The sequence below is a fragment of the Candida metapsilosis genome (assembly GCF_017655625.1).
Source record: "Candida metapsilosis strain BP57 chromosome Unknown scaffold7, whole genome shotgun sequence".
In the NCBI taxonomy this organism is placed as follows: Eukaryota; Fungi; Ascomycota; class Pichiomycetes; order Serinales; family Debaryomycetaceae; genus Lodderomyces; species Lodderomyces metapsilosis.
In genome coordinates this window covers 630,515-656,116 of record NW_027138165.1, presented here as the reverse complement: position 1 = coordinate 656,116, position 25,602 = coordinate 630,515, and the positions used below count along the sequence as shown (strand labels likewise).

At 37.6% G+C, this 25,602-nt stretch overlaps 13 protein-coding genes across 13 annotated transcripts; 9 read left to right on the top strand and 4 right to left on the bottom strand. All coding sequences in view use genetic code 12, as the record gives it.

The window, feature by feature from the left end:
• Window positions 1-33: 33 nt before the first annotated feature.
• LIG4 (DNA ligase (ATP)) lies at window positions 34-2,859 on the bottom strand (the record flags this gene model as incomplete). The annotated part of the gene is made up of 1 exon (XM_067693956.1): window positions 34-2,859. One exon carries the CDS (start codon window positions 2,857-2,859, stop codon window positions 34-36), a length of 2,826 nt encoding a protein of 941 aa, XP_067546325.1.
• Window positions 2,860-3,363: 504 nt separating this feature from the next.
• I9W82_004841 (AYR1) lies at window positions 3,364-4,816 on the top strand (the record flags this gene model as incomplete). Its single annotated transcript, XM_067693955.1, has 3 exons — window positions 3,364-3,577; window positions 4,127-4,475; window positions 4,570-4,816. 3 exons carry the CDS (start codon window positions 3,364-3,366, stop codon window positions 4,814-4,816), a joined length of 810 nt encoding a protein of 269 aa, XP_067546324.1.
• Window positions 4,817-5,087: 271 nt separating this feature from the next.
• On the top strand, window positions 5,088-5,551 carry INO4 (Ino4p; the record flags this gene model as incomplete). Its single annotated transcript, XM_067693954.1, has 2 exons — window positions 5,088-5,234; window positions 5,291-5,551. The coding sequence occupies 2 exons, from the start codon at window positions 5,088-5,090 to the stop codon at window positions 5,549-5,551; spliced, it is 408 nt and encodes a 135-aa protein (XP_067546323.1).
• A 24-nt stretch (window positions 5,552-5,575) lies between these two features.
• I9W82_004839 (diphthine--ammonia ligase) lies at window positions 5,576-7,480 on the bottom strand (the record flags this gene model as incomplete). The annotated part of the gene is made up of 1 exon (XM_067693952.1): window positions 5,576-7,480. The coding sequence occupies one exon, from the start codon at window positions 7,478-7,480 to the stop codon at window positions 5,576-5,578; it is 1,905 nt and encodes a 634-aa protein (XP_067546322.1).
• Window positions 7,481-7,720: 240 nt separating this feature from the next.
• Window positions 7,721-8,801, top strand: RPS9B (40S ribosomal protein uS4; the record flags this gene model as incomplete). The annotated part of the gene is made up of 2 exons (XM_067693951.1): window positions 7,721-7,727; window positions 8,230-8,801. The coding sequence occupies 2 exons, from the start codon at window positions 7,721-7,723 to the stop codon at window positions 8,799-8,801; spliced, it is 579 nt and encodes a 192-aa protein (XP_067546321.1).
• Window positions 8,802-9,216: 415 nt separating this feature from the next.
• Window positions 9,217-10,047, top strand: RPL21A (60S ribosomal protein eL21; the record flags this gene model as incomplete). The annotated part of the gene is made up of 2 exons (XM_067693950.1): window positions 9,217-9,227; window positions 9,576-10,047. The coding sequence occupies 2 exons, from the start codon at window positions 9,217-9,219 to the stop codon at window positions 10,045-10,047; spliced, it is 483 nt and encodes a 160-aa protein (XP_067546320.1).
• Window positions 10,048-10,339: 292 nt separating this feature from the next.
• On the top strand, window positions 10,340-12,391 carry I9W82_004836 (uncharacterized protein; the record flags this gene model as incomplete). The annotated part of the gene is made up of 1 exon (XM_067693949.1): window positions 10,340-12,391. One exon carries the CDS (start codon window positions 10,340-10,342, stop codon window positions 12,389-12,391), a length of 2,052 nt encoding a protein of 683 aa, XP_067546319.1.
• Window positions 12,392-12,587: 196 nt separating this feature from the next.
• On the bottom strand, window positions 12,588-13,472 carry I9W82_004835 (SDR family oxidoreductase; the record flags this gene model as incomplete). The annotated part of the gene is made up of 1 exon (XM_067693948.1): window positions 12,588-13,472. The coding sequence occupies one exon, from the start codon at window positions 13,470-13,472 to the stop codon at window positions 12,588-12,590; it is 885 nt and encodes a 294-aa protein (XP_067546318.1).
• A 183-nt stretch (window positions 13,473-13,655) lies between these two features.
• ASR3 (Asr3p) lies at window positions 13,656-14,084 on the top strand (the record flags this gene model as incomplete). The annotated part of the gene is made up of 1 exon (XM_067693947.1): window positions 13,656-14,084. One exon carries the CDS (start codon window positions 13,656-13,658, stop codon window positions 14,082-14,084), a length of 429 nt encoding a protein of 142 aa, XP_067546317.1.
• A 484-nt stretch (window positions 14,085-14,568) lies between these two features.
• I9W82_004833 (phosphoprotein phosphatase) lies at window positions 14,569-16,485 on the top strand (the record flags this gene model as incomplete). Its single annotated transcript, XM_067693946.1, has 1 exon — window positions 14,569-16,485. One exon carries the CDS (start codon window positions 14,569-14,571, stop codon window positions 16,483-16,485), a length of 1,917 nt encoding a protein of 638 aa, XP_067546316.1.
• A 355-nt stretch (window positions 16,486-16,840) lies between these two features.
• STE11 (mitogen-activated protein kinase kinase kinase) lies at window positions 16,841-19,645 on the top strand (the record flags this gene model as incomplete). The annotated part of the gene is made up of 1 exon (XM_067693945.1): window positions 16,841-19,645. The coding sequence occupies one exon, from the start codon at window positions 16,841-16,843 to the stop codon at window positions 19,643-19,645; it is 2,805 nt and encodes a 934-aa protein (XP_067546315.1).
• A 599-nt stretch (window positions 19,646-20,244) lies between these two features.
• Window positions 20,245-21,199, bottom strand: I9W82_004831 (uncharacterized protein; the record flags this gene model as incomplete). Its single annotated transcript, XM_067693944.1, has 2 exons — window positions 20,245-20,267; window positions 20,362-21,199. The coding sequence occupies 2 exons, from the start codon at window positions 21,197-21,199 to the stop codon at window positions 20,245-20,247; spliced, it is 861 nt and encodes a 286-aa protein (XP_067546314.1).
• Window positions 21,200-22,739: 1,540 nt separating this feature from the next.
• Window positions 22,740-25,151, top strand: SCH9 (serine/threonine protein kinase; the record flags this gene model as incomplete). The annotated part of the gene is made up of 1 exon (XM_067693943.1): window positions 22,740-25,151. The coding sequence occupies one exon, from the start codon at window positions 22,740-22,742 to the stop codon at window positions 25,149-25,151; it is 2,412 nt and encodes an 803-aa protein (XP_067546313.1).
• Window positions 25,152-25,602: the final 451 nt, after the last annotated feature.

Genomic DNA, 25,602 nt, shown 5'->3' with positions numbered 1-25,602 from the left:
AGAAATAGGTGTATTAGAGTTGTCTGTTCTTGTTCAATAAAATTTGTAATCTTCAGGATCAACAACACTGTTGGATTTGATTGAATCATGGATAAACTTTTCAACCACAGTAAATGGAATCCGACTTGTAAATCGTCCATCTCTGATATGTAAATTCTGATCAATTTCCCGATAAATCTGATTCAAAATTGTAATTGTCTCCAGTCGAAACTCTTCCTCTTCAAAATTGGGCACCACTATGTATCCACAATTTACGTAGTCATCAATAACTTCACCACTAAATCGTTCAACTCGGTCTTTTACTAACTGAGTAGCTATTGATTGACCAATAACATGAAACGTGATTCCTTCAAACAAGTACAATTTGGGTCGGACCGATTCATCCCATTCAAATTCTTGTCGTAGTTGATCAACTTCTTCACAAGCCAAGCTAGGTGTATTGATTTGACCAAGCGGCAAGTGAACAGTGTAGGAATCACCAAATTCATCCACTCGTTCACTATACAGTGCCCAGTTCTGAGAGTCAAATAAAAAACAAGGTTCCAATTGGACAATATGGTTTCTTTTAATACATTCAAAGATCCAGGATGGTTTGATTAAATCTAAACCTTGGGATATATATCGTTGACTCGTGGGTAGACTCTTTTCGGTAATGATCAAGATCTGCAATTTTGTTTCCGCATCAATTGAATTAACCAAATGACCGCCAAATCGTTTCACCAAGGTTTTCAATTCTTCAATAGTGATTGTTTTTCCATGTGGATCTCTCTTATCGCTCAAGATCAAAAATTCAAAACTTGCAAATAAATCCAGCTCGATTTTAACTTGCTTCAAATCCAGTGGCTCATTAAACGATGTCAATTTGGCCAATTCTTTCTTCTTTGTTGCTGCAGCTTGCGACTTGAGATCCAAATCTTGCATATAATTTTGCTTCATTTCAATGTACTCTTGCATTGAAATACATTCTTCAATTGATTTATCCTCACGTATACGTCGACAATGCATATTGTGTAAGGTGGTCCCGACAGCAAAAGTTGCTTCTGGTCTCACATCGATTGATCGAGCTCGAATCTCTAAAACTAGTGAATACTTGGGATCAATCCAAAAATCAGGTTTCTTTCTACCAAATTTAATCAACAGTTCTGGTGGCATTTGTTGTGCGGTGCTTACCCAATGACCATGTGTCAATCGTTCAATCTTGTCAAACTCTTCAATTTCAAAACCATTTGCGCACATGCAAAAACTATAATAAGCTCCGTAATCCTCACTACCTTCTTGTCTATTCTGTAAACCCATCATATAAGAATTCTTCACTGCTGGGTTTTTCCCAATAACCACCAAATCCAAATTTTCACCAAATTTTTCCAAATATTCTGGCTTAACTTTGATCCAATTGGGGTTTCTAAACCCATCAATAACATACCTCAGTTGAACATGTTTCAAAACCAAACCTTCACTTCGACTTGTAACAACCTCACGTATAGCTTTCTCAATATCAGCAACACTAGAGCCTAGCCTAGCATCATGTACTTCAAACCTATATGGAACCGATTTAATTATTCGATCCAATAAATTTTTACGAAAAAACAATGGGTAATTACTCAAATCACGACCATTCAAATATAAAATATCAAATATAAGGTAATAAGGGTGACTTGTTTGTTGCTCGTAATGGTTAATAGTGGTGAACTGTCGTACACTTTCTTGAATCGCCAGCGATTTCAAGGTACCAAATGGCAAAATTGCTTGTCGTTTATAATCATACGCCACCATCTCTCCATCAAGAATTATTGAATCAATGTTTTTGGCAAATGCATCTCGAAGGTAATTAGTTAATGACCCAAATTGAAACGACTCGCCATAAAGAAACGTATAGTCTTTTAAACGTCTTGAAAAAAATTTAAACCGACCCCCTTCCTTATGTAACAACATTCGATCACCATCCATTTTCTCTTCAATATAAAACTTGTTTTCCAATTGCAATTCATTGAACTTCGCTTCATATTGTGGATCCATTGGCTGCTTCTTTTGTAGTTTTCGAACAACAACACTATAATTTGTCGTCAATTTCTCAGCCAATTGAGGTTTAAACTTGTACTTTGGATGAATACCCAAGTCCTCTCTAGCTAAGCGCTTGTTAGGATCACTCAACAAGTTGAAAGTTGTCTCCAAATTGTTACATATGCTGTAAAGCCTATATCCATCAGGATGCCAACTATTGAAGAAATATTTCTCCATATGTATCAAAATGGGCTTCTTTAGTACAAATTGAATCATCCATCGAACTTCTTCTATTCTTAAAGTATCAAATAGTGGCTGTAGAAGCTCCAAGTGCTCTTGCGATTGTTTAGCCATTGACAAGTCATCCAAAATCGAATTGATTTGAGGAACAGTATATTCCTTCGTATGCTCAACAAATGGTCGTCGCGTAGCAATTATTCTGGCTGCTTGTAGTGGTAAATCCCTAATTTTCCGCTCGTCAGACGCAAAACGCTTAGATTTTTGGTACTGTCGATTCCAATAGTGGAGTAAATTGTATTCTTCAGTGTCTTTGGGGATCTTGTACATCTTGATAATGAGTCGAGCCAATGCAACTTCTTTTATGAAATAAAGACGACTAGACTTTTCTGGGAATATGAGCTTGGCTGACTGTAGCATATCACTTCCGATATGCGTTCGGAATATGGCAATGAAGTCATTGATAATCTGTGCTCTTCGTTCGGTTATGGTTGAAGCTTCTTGCAAATTGTGACGATTCACTGCATCAAGCTTGTCAAATAGCTCATTGGTTAGTAGTGTAAGGGTTGGATCTATGTTATTCGGTGGTGGCGGCTGAACATTGTCGAGCAAACACGGCATATGATGACAATGATGAAGGCAGCTAGGAAAGGGAGGAAAGCGTCTCAATATTTTTTTGGGGAATCAATAAGAAATTGCGCTACCACATTAGCAAATTTTGCAACTCTTTATCTACTCAACTTACTCTTTTTTTTTGATATCACATTGGTGCCATATTTGGTAGTTAGTTTTTGTCTTTAGTTTTCTTCTCGAGAGTCCCATTCATCTCCTCCAATTTTTTGAAATCGGAATGAGAGGTAACTCCAATATGTTCTAGGAAGTTTGAATAAAACCTAATCCCCTGTTTGTGACGCTCAGTTCTGATAAATTTCCACAAAAGAAATACTTTGCTTGTCCTATCTCCAAAATTGATCACGGATAGGAGCAAATCGTTTAATTGTTATGCTACATTGCGAATCTGGAAGGTGCAAGGATTCACAACTTTGGTATATAAAGCAGTCGATAATTCTGGCATACCCAAATATTTCGAGCGACTTACTTTTTTTTGTTATATATCAACATACAATGCAAACTCAAACATTACTCTTGTTACTAAGTGCTTGTTGTTTCGTATCAGCTGCTTCCAAAGACACTTCTGGTAAAGCCAAGGGCAAAGGGAAAGCTAAAGGAGGTCACTTGAGACATAATGCGACTTCCCACAACGCAAATGCAACTTCGAACTTGAGCACTACCGCCACTGCAGCTAAAACTACCACTCAAGCTGGTAATGCGGCTAGAGGTATGAATATTGCTGGTGCTGTTGGTGCTTTAGCAGTTGGTGCTGTTTTGTTGTAAGTCGTGAATGGGTTTTGCGAGATTATGCAATGGGCGGGAGTGGGTAGTATCGTTTATAGTGTTTTTAGCGTGGCTTTATACAGACAATATATATGTAGTTAATTTTTGAAACTTTTCCATATCGTGCCGAGTGTAGCTGTGAGCTAATTACTTTGTTTTATGTCTTATTTCAAAGCAAGGCTTTGCAAAGTGGGAAGTGGTAGATAGTAGGACGAGCCCGGGTCTTGATTTTACGAATAATTGAAGCTTTTTGCCTCATATGCTATACGATTTCAAAAAAGTCAGTCAAAACCCGAGTAAAGATTCGTGATAGTTTGAAAGCATTTTGATAAGGGAGAGAGCTGTTTGGGCCATAAGTTATTCATCTCTGATCAATTGACAGGATATGTTGTTTTCGCTGGCGCCAGAAGGATGGAGCAAATGGCTAAATTAAAGGAGGACTATGGAGTGAAAATCTCCAAGTTGGATGTCACTGACTCACAGAGTGTCTAAGAAGCCAGAACTTATATCGAGACTGAAACAGGAGGATCATACCTAGATATTTTGGACAACATCGCAGGTCAAATATGTACAATGTCCACAACCGACGTCACTGATAAACAAGTTGGACAATGTTTTCAAGTGAATATCTTTGGACCAATGAGGATGACCAGAGAGTTCGTACCACTTTTGATCAATGCCAAAGGTGTTATTGGATTTACCAGCTCAGTTGCCGGAGTCAACCCAATTACTTTTCAAAGTACTTACACATCAACTAAGGCTGCGATAGATTTGTATGCTTCAGTTTTGAGAGTGGAGATGAACCCCTTTGGAGTGAAGGTGATCAATCAACTTCATCACAGGTATGATCGGGACTAATATCGAGGGTTCTGAGAAGTTACCAGAAACTTCTATTTTCAATGTACCAGGAATGGAGGAAGTATTTGATGAAGTTAGATTGGGTGTGACAAAGAGCAATCCAACACCGGCTCACGTTTATGCCAAGCAAGTTGCAGATGACTTTGAAAATGCTAAATTGGGAGGTGCGTTTCACTTGTATCGTGGTAAGATGGGATTCCTTTTGGGATTTATTGCCCCTCTTCTTCCAAGATGGTTGCATGAAGCATCTTTTGTGTATAATCTTAAACTCAATGGACCATTCGAGTATTTGAGAAAGAAGTATGCCTCGGGTGCCACAGATTAATAGAATATTTTGCACTTTTTGGCCCATTATTTTTCTTAAAGGGATAGATTTAGAGGCTTTACGTAGTGAAAGTACTTGCAACTATAAACATTTACCAACTCATTATTGTAGCACATGCAGATGCCACTTACTGATGGATGGATCGTCCTTTTATGAATGTCATATTACCAGTGTGCAATTTTGTGTCGCATAATTGAAAATCCCCAGAAAATCAAAACTTTCCAAAGACCTTTGCTACTTGTAATCACTGAACAACTAATCCACAAAAGACATGCAGAACCCATCAAGCATATCACCCAAAGAAGAGCCTATCACATGTAGTACAAGTCCAGAGGGCAACGATACAGGAAGTGATGCGTCTACATCGAAGAAGAAAAAGAAGACAAAATCTACCAATCTTTCAGATGAACAGAAAAAGGTACGTACAAAAACTCCCTACTTTGATTATTTCCTTACTAACTAAAGCTCCTTTAGGCCCATCATATTGCTTCAGAGCAAAAACGAAGAGAAAATATTCGTGCAGAATTTGATAAACTTGTTTCACTCACACCAAACTTGACTGAACAAGAAAGCAGATCAGAATTGAACATATTGACCAAAAGTGCCGATTATATAGATCAGTTGAGAGAAGAAAATATAAAATTGATTGAACTTTGCCGTGAAAAGGGTATTGAAGTTCCGGAGGAGTTGATTTATAAAGGTCCACAAAACGATGGTAGTGATATTGCTATATAGGCTAGGTTAATGTATTTGTTTTGTCTAGATTCTCTCTTGTTTCACAATGAGACAATACTTGTACTCTTCCCCGTTGACATTGTATACTTTATGAACGGGAAAGTACTCTACTTTCAAATCTGGTACAGTTTCACTCGTCAATAAGGTAGCAAAAGCCAGTTGCCCTTTAAGGAAACCTTGCACAACTGTGAAATCCGATGTGAATAAGGACATAAATCTGCAAGATCCATTTGCAATTGAGCTAACACTGTAAAAGTCAAAAGTACGAAGCTGTGACTCGTCAAACGTGGAGGGCGAGTCTTTTTCTTCTTCATCATCATTATCATAAGTAGGCAATTCTTTAAAGCTATATCCGCCCCACTCGACATCTGCACTTCTAGGAAGGGCACGCACTTCAGCAATAACCAAGCTATTACGCACCGAGTCTTCTATTTTCTCTCTTGTGTCTGCATAATAATTCCAACAATCAATCACAATTGGCACAAATGCAGCGTTTGTAACAAAGCAAGTAATCGTAGCTGGGTTAGGCACCCCAACCAACTCCTCTACTCGATCTAAATGTTGTAATGATAATGCTGCATTAAAAGCAATGTTATTCTCTGAAATATTCATTGTAGCTGGAATCAATGGAATTTGGCCCGATAAGCTGGCGAGTTTGTATGTATCTTGTGAATCAATTATACTTTGGGAGTAAGGTCCAATATTTTGTGGCGCCCAATAGGATCTTGACCGTATATGTATTCCTGATTTCGGGTGAATATTTTTAAGGACAACACACGATACTTGGATTGTGGTTGAAATTTCGGTTTCAAGACAAATTCTTGAAGGTGGAAGGTAAATATCTTCAAAAAAAGTGGCATATATCTTGTTCATTCTGGCAAATAAGGTCATATCGGATAATAGGACATTGATATGTTGTACGTCATTCAAAGTTAGGTTGTATTCACTTAAAATTGATTGCAAGTGTTTGAATATATTTTCCGTTTGCCCTTCTACTGTTCCCACTTGTGAGGTGATGTTACTCACAAAGAGCTTCGTGGGTGTGACAACAAGACTTATTGGTGGTGTATAACTTTTATAAGATGAAGCGAGACTTGGTGGTGCCACATCTTCATGCAAATGACCAGATTTTGTAGCATTGACTAATTCATGTTCAAGTAATGGAGGCGCTTGTAAGAGAGCAAACTCAAACTTTTGTTTATCAACTAACTGAACATTCAATTTCAAATAAAATACATCACCGGGATGAGTTACAACTTTCTGATCCACAATTTCGAGCTTCTTGTGCTTAAAGAATGGAGCATCAAGAACAATTGTTTCAAACTCACCTCCTTCCCCACATATGTGAACGTCGTAAATTTCATTAAGTTTTAGTAAATGAGGATAGACTTCTTGTAGTGGCTTTCCTAAGTGTTTAGCATTCAAGCCAATGGCGGCTACTTTGATAAGCCTTGCGTCAAGTCCACTCTCACACATTTCCAACATTAGATCATTCTGATTTCTTTGCCAGAGATACGCCAATGATGTCAAGCCCAACCTATCACAAACATTTTCAACTCTTGTCCTTTGATAATGTGAAAGTATAGCCCCACAGCTTACCCCCTTGATTTCAGGATGTTGATCCTTGACTGTCGACAATAGCTTATACAAGTCCTCAATCTCGTCATCCTTGGTATATTCGTATTCCAAATTCTGATTTGAAGATTTACCGATAATTTTCTGCCTAAAAAGTGGAACTTCGAGGCACTGGCTGTAGTAGTCAATTATATCGTGTCCCACTGTTTGGAACATGAATGAATCGATCTCATCATCTGATTCGTCTTGAGGATATAAGTTGGCAATTGCAACCAATTCATGCCCCTGTGATATACTATGGTAGATGTTAAAGAACGAATCTTTTCCTCCTGATATCAATGCAACAAACTTCATTTAGCTTAGTTCAATCATGGGATGTTGCCTAGTCTAGCACTTTTGGTGTTAACCTTTTGATCGCTGCTACCATTTTTCAGTTTGACTTGTATCCTGTATACAAGTCTAATGAAAGAAAAAATAAATTTACACTGCTTACTCTCTCTACACTCACACAACTGAAAAAAAAAAAAATTCATCAAAAAATTTTTCACATCTTCTTTCTTTCTTCAACCAACTAGCAAGTCCTACTGATACAACATGCCACGTATGTTTACTTTCTTTCAAGATACTTATCTTACTAATCTAAAGTTACTTTGATAGAAAACTTCAATTTGAACGATTTCATAGCGGTGTCCCTCGTGCCTAGGCAAACAACGAGGTTTGACTATGCTTCCTGGTCGTTGAGGTTCGGGTCCTCCTTTCATTGATTAACAGAGTTTTACAACTCAATCATTGAATGCTACAAACCTTTTCTTTTATTATGTGTCCTGAACTCCCGACACTTCAGACACAAAAGAACATCAATGGAGATGGTTGAATGTAACTATCACCAAGTGTTATGCTGCCCGACCAGTTTTCTGCTTGGCAAAAGACGCTTGTGTGTGTGTTGCTAATTCACATCTCGTGATGCAAAGGTTTTGTAAATGCATTTGTACGATTGTTTAAAACTTCTATGTTCAGTGTTTGGAGTAAAAAGTACCCTTCTTTTCTATTCAAATCTCTTTAGTCTACTTCTTTGAATTTTATTCTAACATTGAAATGTATAGGTGCTCCAAGAACTTACTCAAAGACTTACTCCACCCCAGCTAGACCATACGAATCAGCTCGTTTGGATGCTGAATTGAAATTGGCTGGTGAATACGGTTTGAAAAACAAGAGAGAAATTTACAGAATCGGTTTCCAATTGTCCAAGATTAGAAGAGCTGCTCGTAACTTGTTGACCAGAGATGAAAAAGACCCAAAGAGATTATTCGAAGGTAATGCTTTGATCAGAAGATTGGTTAGAGTTGGTGTTTTATCTGAAGACAAGATGAAATTGGATTATGTTTTGGCTTTGCAAATTGAAGATTTCTTGGAAAGAAGATTGCAAACTCAAGTTTTCAAATTAGGTTTGGCTAGATCAATCCACCACGCTAGAGTCTTGATCACTCAAAGACACATTGCTGTTGGTAAACAAATTGTCAATGTTCCATCCTTCGTTGTTAGATTGGAATCTCAAAAACACATTGACTTTGCTCAATCATCTCCATACGGTGGTGGAAGACCAGGTAGAGTTAAGAGAAGAACTCAAAACAAGAAGAGTGAAGGTGGTGAAGATGCTGAAGAAGAAGAAGAGTAAACGGTTTGACTGTTTAGCAATCCTTTCTATTCACTATTACTTTTACTTTTTTTTTTATAGCATGTAAATTAATAATACATTGTCAATATACATTAATCGGATACGGGAAAACTGTGGCAATTGATTGCAGGTTGCACTGTTCTTGAATGTAGAAAGTGAGCAATGGGTTGGTTGCAAATGAGAGAGAAAATAAATGGTCACGTGTTTGTAAGTTATATAGGGCTATAAGCATGAATTTAGAAGTATAGGAATTACGCTCTTATTTTTCCTTGACACTACGCACTAGAAATTTGTGTCGCACTTGGTAGTGCTAGACACTCTCTTGTACTGTCTCTCGCACTAACAAAAAATTACTTCTGAAATTTTTTTTTCATTTCAACAGGACCTTTTACCATATCACCAATAATAATCAAAGATGGGTAAATCGTATGTTATAATCAGAAGAAACGATTCATGGGATGGGATATATGGGCGTTATACGGAGGGAGTATATCAACAGAGCATGAACGGAGCACTATGTGAAACATGACACGAACTTGAAAATTTTCATCAAGCAAGTTGTGCTACACCTGTCGACTTCATCTGAGCCAGAACAGAATAGTGTTTACTACTGAGCATCGTGGCATGAACTCATTCACTTTTTCACAAAGATCAGCATGTGCAAGGGAACAAGCTTCAAAATGAATCAACCAAAATTTACAATATAGCTACTCCCCGCTCCTAGGAATCGATCATTACCAACTATTGAACAACTTACTAACATTACTTTTCTAGACACGGTTACAGATCAGGTACTCGTTACGCTTTCCAACGTGACTTCAAGAAGCATGGTGCTATTCCATTGTCCACCTACTTGAAAGTTTACAAAGTTGGTGACATTGTTGATATCAAAGCCAATGGTGCTATCCAAAAGGGTATGCCACACAAATACTACCACGGTAAGACTGGTATTGTTTTCAACGTTACCAAATCTTCCGTCGGTGTCATCATCAACAAAGTTGTTGGAAACAGATACATTGAAAAGAGAGTAAACTTGAGAGTTGAACACGTAAAGCACTCTGCTTGTCGTCAAGAATTCTTGGACAGAGTCAAGTCAAACGCTGCTAGAAAGAGAGAAGCTAAAGCTAAAGGTGAATACGTTAACTTGAAGAGAGATGCTGCTAAGCCAAGAGGATCTACTGTTGTTTCTGCTAAAGAAAACATTCCTCAAACTTTGGCTCCAGTTCCATACGAAACTTTTATCTAATCTTCATACACACCAACATCTACAAAACCCCATCTCCTGTTTACATTATTTCTTTTATATTTTATACGATATAAAACTAATGCACATATAAAGTGACGCAATAGAACAGATTGTAGAGAGGCTTCTCATGTTAGGTTACATCCGTAAAGAGAACGCACTTTTAATGCACCTCTATTATATGTAGTGTTGTACTCTTAATTTGGTGGAGTGAGTTGTGATTTTTTTTCCTTTTGCGTTGTCATAAATCGTGTCAATCAAAATTAAACTCTACAATACTGAGCTATACAGAACCATGACAGACGACAGCAGCATAAGCAAAACTCCACCAAACGTGTTTGAACATGCATTGCAAACGTGGGTTGAAATAGACTTGCCTAATTTACAAAAGAAACTCGATGAACAAGGATTGGAATTGAAGGAGGATCAAAAAACTTCACTTTTAAGCCGAAAGAACTTGGCCACGAAAACCAAAGAATTTAAAAAGTTAGAGGATAATGAAAAGCTAGGGCAAATCAAGTCTCTTTTGAAATTGTATCAGAATGAGATTGATAGTCTAACGAATAAAGGTAAGAATGCCGAAAACTACTTTTTTGGTGTTTACAGACTAATTGCAGAAGCTCCCGATCCTCGTCCATTGTTGGAAATGTCACTCGATTCGGTTATTGAAAGTAAAGACGTGGCTAAACTTAGAAGCGAAGTGACAAGATTGGAACAAGAGTTGGCTAAAAAAGCCGATTATGATCAATTGAAACAGAGGTTACTTTCGAATGAACAAAAATCTGCCGAGCTTTTAAGCAATAGAATCAAAGCTAAGGAAAATGAATTCAAAGCGATTATGGAGGAAAAGGAAAATAATTGGAATGAAAAAGAGAGACAGTTTGAGGATAAGTTGCTCACCGCACAAAAACAGATTGAGGAACTAAGAGCTTTCAAGGAAGTGTCCGAGCTCCAATTAGATAATCAGAATAGGAACACTGTCAGTCAAGAAACATCATCCGCTTCAGTGTTGGCAGAACTAGATATGGTTAGAAGAGATGCTGAGCTGGCCAAGAGGAGAATATTCGATCTTGAGAAGAGAAATGAAGAATTGAGAAGAGAAGTTTCGAAAAGTAAGAATGATAATGATGTTGAAGTTGTGCGAAATGAGTGTGATAAGAAAGTACAAGAAGTAGAAAGTGAAAATGTGTTACTTGTTGCGAGTTTGGACCAAGTTAGGAAACAATTGGCCGAAGCCTCTAAAGGTTATGACACCAAGATCGAGTCAATGAATAGAGAAAATTCACAAATGAGTCAGGAAATTAAAAACTTGAAGTTGAAACTAAGCAAGGCATCCGATTATGAGGAGATTAAACAGGAACTTCATTTACTTCGTCAAATTGAATTTGGGCATGATGATGAAGAAAACGATGAACAAGGAGAAGGTGTTAAATTGGATTCACTTGTGATTGAGAGAAATAAGGCCATGACCCAGGAGCTAGCCCTGTACAGGTCACAGCATAATGATTTAATTGCCAAGATAGATAACCTCCAAAGACAAGTTGATGCCTCTTCTCAAACTATAGCATCCTTAAAGCAATTGAATGAAAAGTTGGAGAATGATTTAACCGATTTACAAGAATCAAACGATGTAAACAGGTTCAATGATAATGCCAGCTTGATTTCAGGCATGAGCCGATTCACACGTCCATCGCATTTAAGAAGTGGCAGCATAGTATCTGGAATGACTGGAGATGGCAAAAGTGCTGACGACTCATCAATCTTACCAATCATTACGAAGCAAAGAGATAGATTCAGAGAAAAGAATAATGAACTCGAGGATGAACTTCGAAAACTGCAAAATAAAGTTAATGATCTTAAACGTCAAGTCAACTCTTTGAAACAAGATAATGAGGAATTGTATGAAAGAGGACGATACTTGGCATCATTCCAAACACCAGGAACAAAAAACATAACCACTACTGCATCAGGTAGAAAATTTCTCAATCCAAAACCTAATGTTGACTTGGAACGCAATGATGGGGAATATCAACGTAATTATGAAAAGAAATTACATCCTATAGAGCAATTTCGGATTAGGGAACAAGAAAGAATCAATTCAAGATTGTCGCCATTGGAAAGGCTATTTATATCTTTAACTAGGGCAATATTAGCAACAAGGTTAACAAGAATGGTTTTTTTTGCATACTGCTTGGGCCTTCACATAATTGTCATGTTTATTACAATATATGTTATGAACATACATACTTCTTTGATACCTGAGGTTGGTTTAAATACAAGTACTGGTGGAGTTACTACAAACAATCTTGGATCTTCTCAAGTGGTTGATAATGGCGGGCTTGTATAGCTTGTCTAGCTTGTATATTTAACTGCATATAAAATGATTAACAGATAGAGATATTCGCAGAAACAACACGTCACAATACCTGCTAGCTCTACAAGATTGGCTCGTTGATCTTGTGTAATCTCAAAGATTGTCACCATGTAAAGTCTTGTCTAAGTCTAATTATACTGTCTAAATATGGAAGAGGTGCCCGCCCCCATTAATCTGTAATACCTGAAGCGTACTTCTTTCTCAAGTACTCAAATGGACGTTTGAGTTTAAGACTAGAAACAAACATTGCTTCACGTATCCATCTCGGAAAAAGAGGGCCAATGAAACCCAAGAGGATTCCCAGTTTACCTCGGTACAAATGAAATGAGCCTCCTAACTTGGCCTTTTCAAAGTCATCTGCAACTTGCTTGGCATAAACTTCAGGTGACATTGGGTCATTCTTTGACACTACTAACCGCACCTCCTCATAAGCCTCGTCCATTCCTGGTACATTGAAAAGTGAAGAAGCTGGCAAGGTTGACTTACCCTCAATATTAGTTTTAACGCCACCAGAAACGAAGTTGATCACTTTCACTCCAAATGGATCCATCTCAATTCTCAAAGTCGCAGCATACAGATCAATTGCAGCTTTTGATGAATTGTAAATGCTTTGAAAGGGGATTGGATTGAAACCAGCAATAGATCCGGTAAATCCGATAACACCTTTAGCGTTAATCAAAAGCGGTACAAATTCTCTAACCATACGAATTGCTCCCAAAACATTAACTTCGAAGGTTTGTTCAAGATCTTGATCGGTGACATCAGTTGTAGATGATGTACAGATTTGGCCAGCGTTATTGTATAGAATATCCAAATACGATCCTCCACTCTGCTCTTGAATGTAGGTTCTGGCTTCTGTAATACTCTGTGGGTCAGTGATATCCAACTTGAAAATTTTGACACCATAGTTGTCTCTTAATTTAGCCATTGGCTCTAATCTCCTAGCTCCCGCAAAGACAACATAACCTCTCTTTGCGAGCTCAATTGAGGTTGCAAACCCAATTCCTGAAGATGCTCCGGTGACCAATGCAATTTTTTGACGTTTTTCTGACATTTTTGACTTATTGATCATTTACTTTTGTAAACTGATATTCCTCTTTTTCGTTTTCTTTTGACGTCATACATATATCCCCCTTTTTTCACTTTTTCATATTTGTGACACATAAATCTAAAGATCACCACATTTTATCATTTACACACACGGTTGCTGTTTTTCTACAAGACTCATTTTTATTAAATGAATCGATTGTTACGCAACTTTTTATTATTCATATCATTATACCTAGTCTATAGATACGCATTTGCTAGTTCATTTCAATCACAACAGTCATCCATAATGTCTGATTCCAATTCCAATCCTAAAGAAAATAAACAAGATCCATTCGAAGGCAAAAAGAAAGAGGAGATTATGGTTGAAATTGGTGGCAAAAAATTCCCATTATCAAAAATAAGCAAACCACATGCAGTTGTACATCCCCAACCGCATATTCCTGCTGTAGAAAAACAGGTTAATGATTATAAGGATTCAAAGGCATTTGATCAAGCAGTTTTGGACCCTGGTAAGCAGAAACAACAATTTGATGCTGCTTCTTTCCCTGATGTTGAACCAGAGGCTAAGAAGAGGGAAGAAGAGTTGGAGAAATCTCGTGCAAAGAAGAATGACTGAATGAGAGGGTGGGTATTAAATAGGTGTTTGCTTTACTGAATAAAATTGGTTTGTATACTTTGTTATTTGTAAGAATTGGACTTTTTAAGGAGGACACAAGTAACACTTCTGAATATTGTCAGAGTGCTATTGTAACCTCACTTTGGACCTAGCCTCTTTGAGATTATGTGGTGGCGGATTAAAATCTTTGAGTTTGCTGAAAAATGTGGGGTTCTGCTCTTTGGTACCTCCAACTTCACAAAACATCAATTGGTCTATATCTGTCAGGGCCAAACACTTTTAGTTTATAGAGTTTTACTATGATATCTTTATCGTATTAGTCGAAGTCAAAGGGAAACGTGGGTGTCTCTATCTTTCTCTAATATGCAGTACCTGTCATTCTCCCGTTTATCGGTCTCTCTTCTTCTTATCGTAGCAAGGAACAGAAAAATAGTTCAACTTTTGGCACCTTTCTTTCTGGAAACCAAACCACTCAGAAGTCTCAATGAAGTCACCAAAGAGACCAAGATTGAACCCCATCCGCATATTTTTCGTCGTCAGCTTTGTCTGTTTCATAATAAATGTGTTGTGTATAGCAAACAACAATCATATTATTGATTTGGATGGCTGGATTGAAAGAACTTTCACCACAGCACCAGTAACTGTTACGAACAAAGATGACCTGTATGTCCTTGACATTTCCATAAGTGGCTGTATTGCTTATAATTTCAGAAATCCAAATTGTGGGAAACCTAAAAGTGGCGACGGCAAATATGGAGACTTGACTGCGTATGGAGCTGATTGGACTCAATTGGACAAAGATTTATGCCTTGGACAGTCATGGTTTAGAAAGGAAGTTCTTTGGGTAAAGAAGATTGATCATGAGAATTACCGGAAATTACTTGACAAGACGCAATCATCAGATGAAGTTGTTGTAGATATTGCAATTCTGGATCCAGAGAACGGAATATTGACAGTACCTGATCGAATTTTGGAAGACTATTCAAAACAACAATTATCTTCCGATGCACTGGCAACCTTGCTGACACAAGAGGAAGTTGCGAATGGAGCAAGAGTTAGAGAAAACCACATCAATCAATCACATGCAAGCTATGTTCCAACTAGAGCGGAATTGGCTAACGCGGGATGGGAGTATAGATCAAATGGTGTTTGGTTGAAATATGGCTCTCATCATGGCAAAGATGCTATTACCGCAATAAATGTTCTATTTGGACAAGATGCAGTAGAGCCAAGACCCAATTGGACGTTTTTAGAGTCATCAATCAAGGATGTCTGCAGTATAGTTGGATATTCCGCATTCTTAACATTTCGTCGTGGACCTGAAATTGACTACAAGAAACACTACAATAAGCCTTTGAAGATGAATGAAAATGACGAGTTCAAGATTCTACAAGTTGCTGATTTGCATTTTTCAACTGGAATTGGAATATGCTTCAATGCAGAGCCTCCATCATCAACAATAGGATGCCGTGCAGACCCTAGAACTTTGGAATTTATAAACAAGATTCTTGACATTGAGCAGCCTGACTTGGTTGTTTTATCCGGTGACCAAATTTTCGGCTATACTGCACCAGACACCGAGACTGCAGCCTTAAAGGCGTACAGCCCTTTTATTGAACGTAAGATTCCTTTTGCTGCAGTATTGGGAAATCATGATGCTGAAGGATCGTTGCCTGCTAAAGAATTGATGCAATTGTTTGCTGATCTTCCTTATAGTGTTGGTGTTGTTGGACCTGAATCAATTGATGGGTATGGAAACTATGTTACAACAGTGCAAGGAAAGTCAAATTCCTCGGTGGCATTGGCATTCTATTTTGTCGACTCACATGACTACAGTGAGAACAAAGATGAGTATCCTGGGTATGATTGGATCAAGGAGAGTCAATTAAAGTATATGAAAGAGCAAGCAGAATCCATAAAGGAGGGTATTTCCGAATTTGAAAAGGAAAAAGTCAAACAGAATGGACATATTCAAAATAAGAAGCACTTATCAATGGCTTTTTTCCATATCCCATTGCCCGAGTTCAAAAACACCACAGAGACATTGGTTGGCACACCTAGGGAAAAAAGTGGGTCTCCATTGTACAACTCTGGAGCACGCGATGCATTTCAAGAAATTGGCGTTAAAGCTATAAGTATTGGACACGACCATTGTAACGATTATTGTTTATTGGATAAGCAACAATCACCCACCGAAGAGAACCAGATTTGGCTTTGTTACGCTGGAGGTGTGGGACTAGGTGGATATGGCTGTAGTGGATATGAAAGAAGAACGAGAACTTATGTGTTTAACACGGCAAAAGGTGAGATCAAATCTTGGAAGAGGGCTGAAAATGAGCCCGAGGAAAAGATTGACGAGCAGGTCTTGGTATCAGGAGGTGAAATTGGAAATTGGTTTTAGAGTTAGAATACAAGATAATTTGTTAGATGAAATGTAGTTGACTCTTTCTAAAACCTTTAACAAAAGTGATTTCAGATCTCCACACTGTTATCATTTATGCAATTACGTACATGTATGTAGTTCTAGACTGCAAAAAGATAATTGAGAGGATTTGCGTGTACTGCATATATGAACAGCACATTCATTGTTGAAACAAACGAAAATGATTTTGCGACACCAAAGCCTTTTTAAAACTATCGCGTTACTTAATCTTCTAGCTGTCTTGATACGCCATCAAGAATATGTATTGGATTGCTAAGTGTTAAAGAGTAGTCATCACGTACCATTTACTGAAAATATAGAAAGGACCAAAGAGATGAACACACCAGTTACAGAGTCAAACGACGATCAAGTCCACGCCATTGAGAAGTCTGAAATTAAGGAATTGAAGGCATGGTTAACGCAATCAAATTGTCAACATTTATTACAAAAGTTTATTGATAACGGTATCACAACTGATCTATTACCAGAATTGGACTCTTACAGCTTGAAGGAAATAGGTGTTAATAAGTTGGGAGATCGTTTACGATTAGAAATTGCCATAAATGCGTTAAAAGTTGATCACTTGAAGAACTATATTGATGTTAGTGAGTTGTACAAGCGCCTAAATTTGGAACTAGTTGCAACTACTCCAAGTACTGCCAATGAGATGTACAACTTAAGTTCAGCCAATCTATCAGGGTCAAATAGTGAGACTACCTTGCCACAATTAGGTAATCTCAGTTCAAACAATCTCAGTAATCAACAGTTGCCACTTCTGCTGCAATTACGACTGCAGCTGCAATTACAGTTGCAATCACAACAACCATCGACCCCTAACAAAGATTCTAAAAAGACAATTACGTTTATTTTACAAGATGGAAGTGTAAAAAGGGTAAACATAACCGGATGTTTCAACGCTCAAGCAATCAAGCGAAAGATTGCCAAGAAGTTGGGCTTCAAATCTCATCTGAACCAGTTTGATACGTATATTCACTCACCATATAATGATTTCAGAGATAAAGGCGTCCATGGAACTGATTCATCGGTGGTACTTTTATATGATGTTGAATTGGTGACTATTTGCTATTCGCCCGACAGAATGGAAAAGCATAGAATAATCTTGGTCCCCAAAGGTGAAACGCCGACAAAAGCAGCCATTGAAGCATCAGAATTGATCATGAAGAAATACGAAGGAGTAAGTAGTGCTCGACATTCGACTCAAGGTCAACAACGAACAGCGGGGCCAGATGCCCCTTCGACACATGATTACGCAAGGCCAAATATAAGAAACTTTTTTGGTCAAAGACCTCCTAGTGAGTTGATATCGTCAAACTTGGCTGAATACTTTCCTGATACGAAACAAAAGGATTTGGAAAAAACGGTGAGGAATTCTGTGAGACATAGTGTTAGATTGAGCAGACGACTTAATTTACCAGCTGGAGCATTTTCTTCAAGTTCGGTGGCATTGAATCCTAGAGCCTCCATGATGAGTAATTCCACAGGGTTCGGCTCACATCGAGCAATGAGTATATCTTCTAGTGATCACCAATTTGGATTTGGCCATGCAGGGCCTGGCTTTGTCGGGCTGAGAAGAGAACATATCCCTAATCGAACTGTTGGTGATATCATGGTGAATAACATATCAGCCATTGATGAAGCGGTTGTGAGCAGTGATTCTGCTAGTATGTTTAGTAAGCCTACAAGTCAATTCCAAAATCCCCGTTTTCATTCCCCCGCACCAGTACCTAGTGCGGTTATGGGATCGCCCCCATTGACTTCACAACTTTCAAGAGTAACGTCATATAATCAGGATGCTCATTCTGTGATTAGTAATGGCAGTGGTAGTGCGTTGCAACGAATTTCGTATTGTCTTCCAGAATCCGACTTTGAAGGTGGTGGAATTGGTGATATTGAGGGTGTTGGAAATGGAAATGGAAATGGGGTTGAGGATCATCGTCGACACTCTACTATACAATTGTTAGATGCCAATATGTCTGACGATGAATTCGATGACGTCAATGATGATGCTATTGCTGAAGAATTAGGAGCAACTGGATTTGAACATGGTGTTCCTGATAATTGGTTGAAAGGAGCTAAAATCGGGTCAGGCAGTTTTGGTACTGTTTATCTTGGTATGAATCCATTTACTGGTGAATTGATGGCAGTTAAACAGATTCCCTTGCATAGCAATAAGATTAAATTGATGGACCACCAACTGAAGCTGTCACAGAAAGTTAATGCGGTGGATAATAACAAGGACAAGACGCATAATCAGCATCACCATGATAGTAGGAATGTCCTGAAGGGCAAAGGACTCGATCCCCCTTCAAGGGTGAATACTCCCATTTCAAATCATTCACAACAAGATTTAAGTGCACATCACCCAGGGCCTGCTCCACCTCCATTACCACAAAAAGACCCATCTACACCTACTCCAGTGCTGCAAAAGATTGCTGATCAAGAACGAGAAATGATGTTGTTGAAAGATTTGGACCATGAAAATATAGTACGATACTTTGGAAGTTCAACTGATGAAAACTATCTCAACATTTTTCTTGAGTATGTTCCTGGTGGGTCTGTACAAACAATGTTGAATTCATATGGACCTTTCGAGGAGCCATTGATACGTAATTTCATAAGGCAAGTTTTGATTGGATTGAATTATCTTCATGGAGAAGATATCATTCATCGTGATATCAAGGGTGCTAACATTTTGATTGACATAAAAGGAACTGTCAAGATTGGAGATTTTGGAATATCGAAAAAAGTCAGTACTATTGACGAAGAAGATGAACATTTAAAGAAAAATGGTAAACGTGCATCATTACAAGGTTCGGTATTTTGGATGGCACCAGAAGTGGTTAAACAAACTACGTATACCAAAAAGGCTGATATTTGGTCTGTGGGTAGTTTGATTGTGGAGATGTTTACCGGTAAGCATCCGTATCCCGAGTTGAGTCAAATGCAAGCGTTGTTCAAGATTGGAAACCATATCCCACCAACGATACCAGAATGGTGTACTGAAGAAGCAAGAGCATTTTTGGAAAAGACTTTTGAGTTACATTATGCTAGGAGACCACATGCGAGTGAATTGTTGAATGACCCATTTTTGAATGCATTGATTATGTCAAAGCAGTAATTGAGAAGATATGTACTTTAATTTATTTATGAATAAATGACTCTGTATGTGGAGAATCCGATAGCCGCTATGACATAAGTTTTAAGTTGTCATATCCTTAAACCACTCTACAGCTATTTAAATTTAGTGTAAAATAAACTTGAATTTTACAAACGACAGTATATAAAATGTACAAAGTCTACAGGAATTAGGACTTATATCTGTTCTAAAACTTTAAACAGCCACCCAAATGCCATGCGTTACAATTAACCCACCTTCCCAAGAAAGTGAAAATCAATCATAATACACCTGACTATTGGTAACCCTTTGTAATTGGTATAATCTATAGTGTTACAAACATGAGAAATGGGTCAATCCTTGCACCAACAACACTTTTCCCTACGCAATGGTGGCGTCATTTCAAGCACAACCAAGATAGTTGGAAAAATCCACCCTTCAACAGTAGAAACGTTGTTGATTGTACAAAACAACCAATTCATAGTCTGAGAAACACTTTCTAAGTCGCGCAAATACCGCCTTACCCTCCCTGTATCCGATTTTAAATTTAGATTTGGTAATGCGAATGGTGGTGTAAGAAGACTCAGGAAAATGATATCCAACTACACCAAAAGGAAGGTTAGGACTATAGTTAATGATTGTTTTAGTAAACGACAGATTCAATTTCATTACGGCTGCTTCATACCAGTAGTGTATAGACGAACGTGGAAATTGCATACAAAGTTTGCAAATCTCTCTTGCAACAGTGTTGTTGTTTGTGTCGTATGAAATTATAAGCAGGCTTAATGTGTCATGTCTCAAATGTCCCAAATTTGCAATAGCTGATACCAAACTCTTCTTAAGTCGAATTCTGATACAAAGTTGACGAAGTAGCGGGTATTCTATAGTCAAGTTGCCAATGGGGAAAACGTTCTGGAAATCGAAGGTTCCTACTAATGCGAGTTCGCGAAGTATTGCCGCATCATATAGAGTGGCCCATGGGGTCCTGATAACCTTATCATAGTGGTGATGACTGTGCAACTTGTGTAATTTCAACAAGCAAGGTTTTAGTGCATAGCAATCCTTAGGTTGAAAGTCTATCGAAGTCAATGTAGTAAAATTCAATGATGATTTGGAATCACCTTCTTCCGTCTCTGCTGATGATGGTGTACATATAAGATTGATGTTCCAAGATGTGAATGTAGTAGCTGAACTCATTGGCGTAAGTTCAAATGCAAGTGGGGTAAAGATTGTGTATGAACCATCAAATGGTTGTAAACCTTTTTGAATTTCTCGCTTGATAATAGTATTATGCAGACATCTATTGCATGGACATTTAATTATTTCAAAATTTTTAATCAACTTAAAGTAGTTGAGGATGAGAGTAAAAGTTTCATTTTCGTATTCATACAATTCGAAATGATGAATAACTTGATCACCATCCATCTCCTTATAGTATTTTCTTAATGTGAATACTGAGATAAATGTATAAGAATTGGTTTTGCAATTGTTGATATCTTTAGGAAAGTAAAGTCTAATCCATCTACTAACACCTGCTTTGTCTTGTTTATACCACATTGGACCATAAACGTGAATATTTTTATACAATTTTTGTTTTGTAATGTGGTAGAATCGAGAATGTAGTGGAGCAAAGTACAATGCTTGGTGTTGGTTTAATTGACAAAATACATCTTAAAGTACTTCATGAGGTAAGTCTGATAAACAGAGCATTGTAAAGAATGGGAAATTATTTTTTTCCAAATTGCCGTATAAGGGAAGATTTGCTTTGCTCTTTATATAGAAGATGGTATTCTTACTTCACCTGTTTTGGTTTTTTTTAATTGAAACCTAAGTAGTTAAGTAGTTGCCTAAATTTGACATAATTCTTTCCTATTCTCTTCTTTGACAGATGTGTGCTTCTATAAGAGATTTTTTGCACCCATTGAAATGCAATGGTTGAGGGAGGGGGTAAAAACCACAAATACTACAACCAAATAATTACAATAGCCATCATCAACCCAAAGTAGCCATTTATGTGTGCTTTTTCCGGTTTCATTGGTTATTAAGTCAAAGGGCAAAGAGTAATACCATCGCATCTTTCGTCCTCTTCCGATGAGAGATGTCTCAACAGTACAGAACACGACACGACACTAAAGAATTTAAGAAAGATTAACTAATCGTCTTTACGGTAAGTTTGATAAGACAACTAAAAAATCTAATACTTGCTAAGGCTAAGGAGAGTTAGCCTTATATATGTATACTGTATTAAAGTTTGGTGATACGTTAAGGTGAGTTCAAATGGTAAGATATTAGTTAGTGTGCCTGTTGGTTATAAAGGTAGTGTACTATTGATAAAAAGTAATAGTGTCGTGTCATATATTTTTTATTTTATTTTAATTTTGACGACATTAGAGGGTGTGTGTTAAATGATACAATACGGAGACCAGTTTTTAAAAAACGGTTTCAATCATAAACACAAATAGAATATATAGAATATATATATATTGGAATAGAATAACTTTCTTTTAATTCCCTTTTAAATACATCAACAAAAATAGAGAGTCATCATATTATATTCAAACTACATAGTAGAATACTTTGGTATGATGTTTGTCCAAGGTAAGTTTTTAGTAAAATCAATTCATTATCTTCCTCTTCCTGTTCCTCTTTGTAATTTATTTAATTTATTTAATTTCTTTCTTTTTTTTGCTTCTCTTTGTCTCTGTCTCTCGCTCTCTCTAATTTTTTGTTTGTTCATCATCATCCATCATCATCATCATCTATCCTTCATCATCCATCATTGTGGGACAACAACAAAAACAATAACAATAACAACCTTTTCATACACACCTATCCAATCACCACTTTATTACATCACAGAGTCTCTTCCACACACACATACACACATTCACACACACATAAAGGTCAACTCAGAAGGGAGATATTAAGGGTTTTATTCCACACTGGAAGATTATTATCATCACTACTACTACTGATTGGACCAACTGCTGTCTAAGTTATTTCTTCATACTGGTTACTGGGTAACCCTATCATCTTTTACTTTCCCTCTTTGCATTTTCAACTTTACTAATACAGTAGTAACCCACCACCACAAAGGATGGCAGATTTTGCAAAGTCCATATTTGGACTTGTAAATTATCAAAAGAAAGAAACAAGTCAATCTCCTACACCTCCTCCTAGCTCATCTTCAAACACAAACCAATCAATTCACCACCAATCACAAGGGTTCAAGCAGGAAGATTTGTCTAACGACTACCCTCATAACCACTACCAGCAACAACAACAACAACAACAGCAACAACAACAGCAACAGCAACAACAACAGCAACAGCAACAGCAACAGCAGCCACAATCACACCCACAACAATACAACCAACAATACGAGGAGCATGGAACTAATAAGTTGATGCCAAAAGGTTTGGTTAGTGTAGCACCAACAACAGCAACTGCTGTATCAACCACTTCATCCGTTTATGGCACCACCTCATCAAATATCAACAACGACCCAGGAGCGTATTTAAACCAAACATTCAGAGTGAATGACTTACAACCACAACCAAATAATGCATTTAGAAACACGTCTCAATTCCAGTCTGCTATCACCACTGCTCAATTCAACAACAACAACAATCAAAATCGCAAACAAGAAGGTCAAACAGTAAGTGGAGGTGTCACAACCGATGCATCGCCAATGATTATAACCACCGACGAGACTGGGCAAACTATCAACTCCAGTGGCAACAACACTCAGCCAAAAGGTAAACTTAAGGTTACTATTATAGAGGCAAGAGATATTCAAGCCACACAACCATATGCTGTTTGTACATTTGAAAGTTCTGAGTTTGTTACTAATGGACCAGACTCATTTGGCAAATCACCAATGACTGGTGGTGGTGGTGCTGCTGCTGGCGGTGGATCATCTGGTCCAAGAAACATGTATAATGCAAATCATGGACTGAGGGCGTTACCCATGAAGAACCAACATAGACCACAGATGTACCAACGCCAATTATCAACACCACACTTGAATTTAGCTGGAGAATCAACCAACCCCATATGGAACCATGAAGCTACGTTTGATGTGGTTGGATCTAAATCAGAACTTGATATTTCTGTGTATGATGCTGCTAGAGATGATGCATTTCTTGGCCATGTGAGAATATTTCCTTCCACAATAAAGAATAAGAAGTCACCTAATGAATGGTTACAACTTGGAGCAAGAATAGTAGGAGAAAGAGTCTCTTCAGGCTCTATTCAAATTAAATGGGAATATTCTTCTTATGACGGGAAGAAGGCTTATGGTCCTGATGACTTTGAGTTCCTTCGGTTATTAGGGAAGGGTACTTTTGGACAAGTGTTCCAAGTGAAAAAGAAGGATACATCGAGAATTTATGCTATGAAGATTTTATCGAAAAAAGTCATTGTCAAGAAGAAGGAGATTGCTCATACTATAGGAGAAAGAAACATATTGGTTCGTACATCAGCAGCAGCATCACCATTTATTGTTGGATTGAAATTCTCATTCCAAACTCCTGCAGATTTGTTTTTGGTTACTGATTACATGTCGGGAGGTGAGTTGTTTTGGCATTTACAAAAAGATGGTCGGTTCTCAGAAGAGCGTGCTAAATTCTACATTGCTGAATTGGTGTTGGCTTTGGAACATTTACATGATAATGATATTGTTTATCGTGACTTGAAACCAGAAAACATTCTTCTTGATGCAAATGGTCACATTGCATTGTGTGATTTTGGACTTTCTAAAGCCAATTTGAATAATGATGGAACTACAAATACATTTTGCGGAACTACCGAGTATCTTGCACCAGAAATCTTGTTGGATGAATCAGGATATACCAAAATGGTTGATTTCTGGTCACTTGGTGTTTTAATTTTTGAAATGTGTTGTGGATGGTCCCCGTTTTATGCTGATAATACTCAGCAAATGTACAAGAATATCGCATTTGGTAAAGTTAGATTCCCAAAGGAGATTTTAAGTCCCGAAGGAAGATCATTTGTCAAGGGTCTTTTGAATAGAAATCCAAGACATAGACTTGGTTCCACTGATGATGCAAGAGAATTAAAAGCACATCCATTTTTCGCTGATATCGATTGGACTTTATTGAAGACAAAGAGTATACCACCTCCATTTAAACCACATATTACCTCAGAAACCGACACATCTAATTTCGATCCTGAATTCACCTCTGAATCAACATCAGACTTGAAGAAACAAATGGAAATGGCATCAACACCATTGTCACCAGGTGTTCAAGCAAATTTCAAAGGGTTTACTTATGTTGATGATTCTGCAATGGATGACCATTTCGGAAGATCATATCGTATGAATACGTTTAAAAACCCTGGTTCGTTCATTCCTGGAGATCCTAATTTACCCCCAGCTGAAGATGCAGTTGATGATGATCAAATTGATGAAGAGGATGAAATGGAAGTTGACGAAGAAGATCATCAAATGGATGATGAGTTTGTCAATGGTAGATTTGACTTATAGATTTTATTTTTTTACTTTCACTTTTCAGTTTGCTTCATTTTTATTCATATTTGTTATTTATCTGGAATGGAGGTGGAATCTTGTTTGTGCTTGTGTTCTTTGGTTTAGGGGCTTCCCCCCCCCTCCTCCCTCCAGTTTGGATATCTCGTGTATCCTTTTTGTTTTGTTAAACTATTTTTTTGTTGCATTACTATCAAACTTTCAAACCTTTGATAATTGTATAACTAGGTAATTTATTATAGGTAATACATTTTTAGATCTCAATCAATGAGGTTGCTCAAGTGGTATGTGTATACGATTCGATGGTTTGCACTTTGTTGCAAACGTACTGGGACGTGTAATTGGTTCAAAAGAAAAGTAAGAGAAAAAAAAAATAAAAGACGACAAAATCTCACAGCAAAGAATAGACACAACGTCACTTAAGGATACGCTACTTTCAGAACCTGTTAGT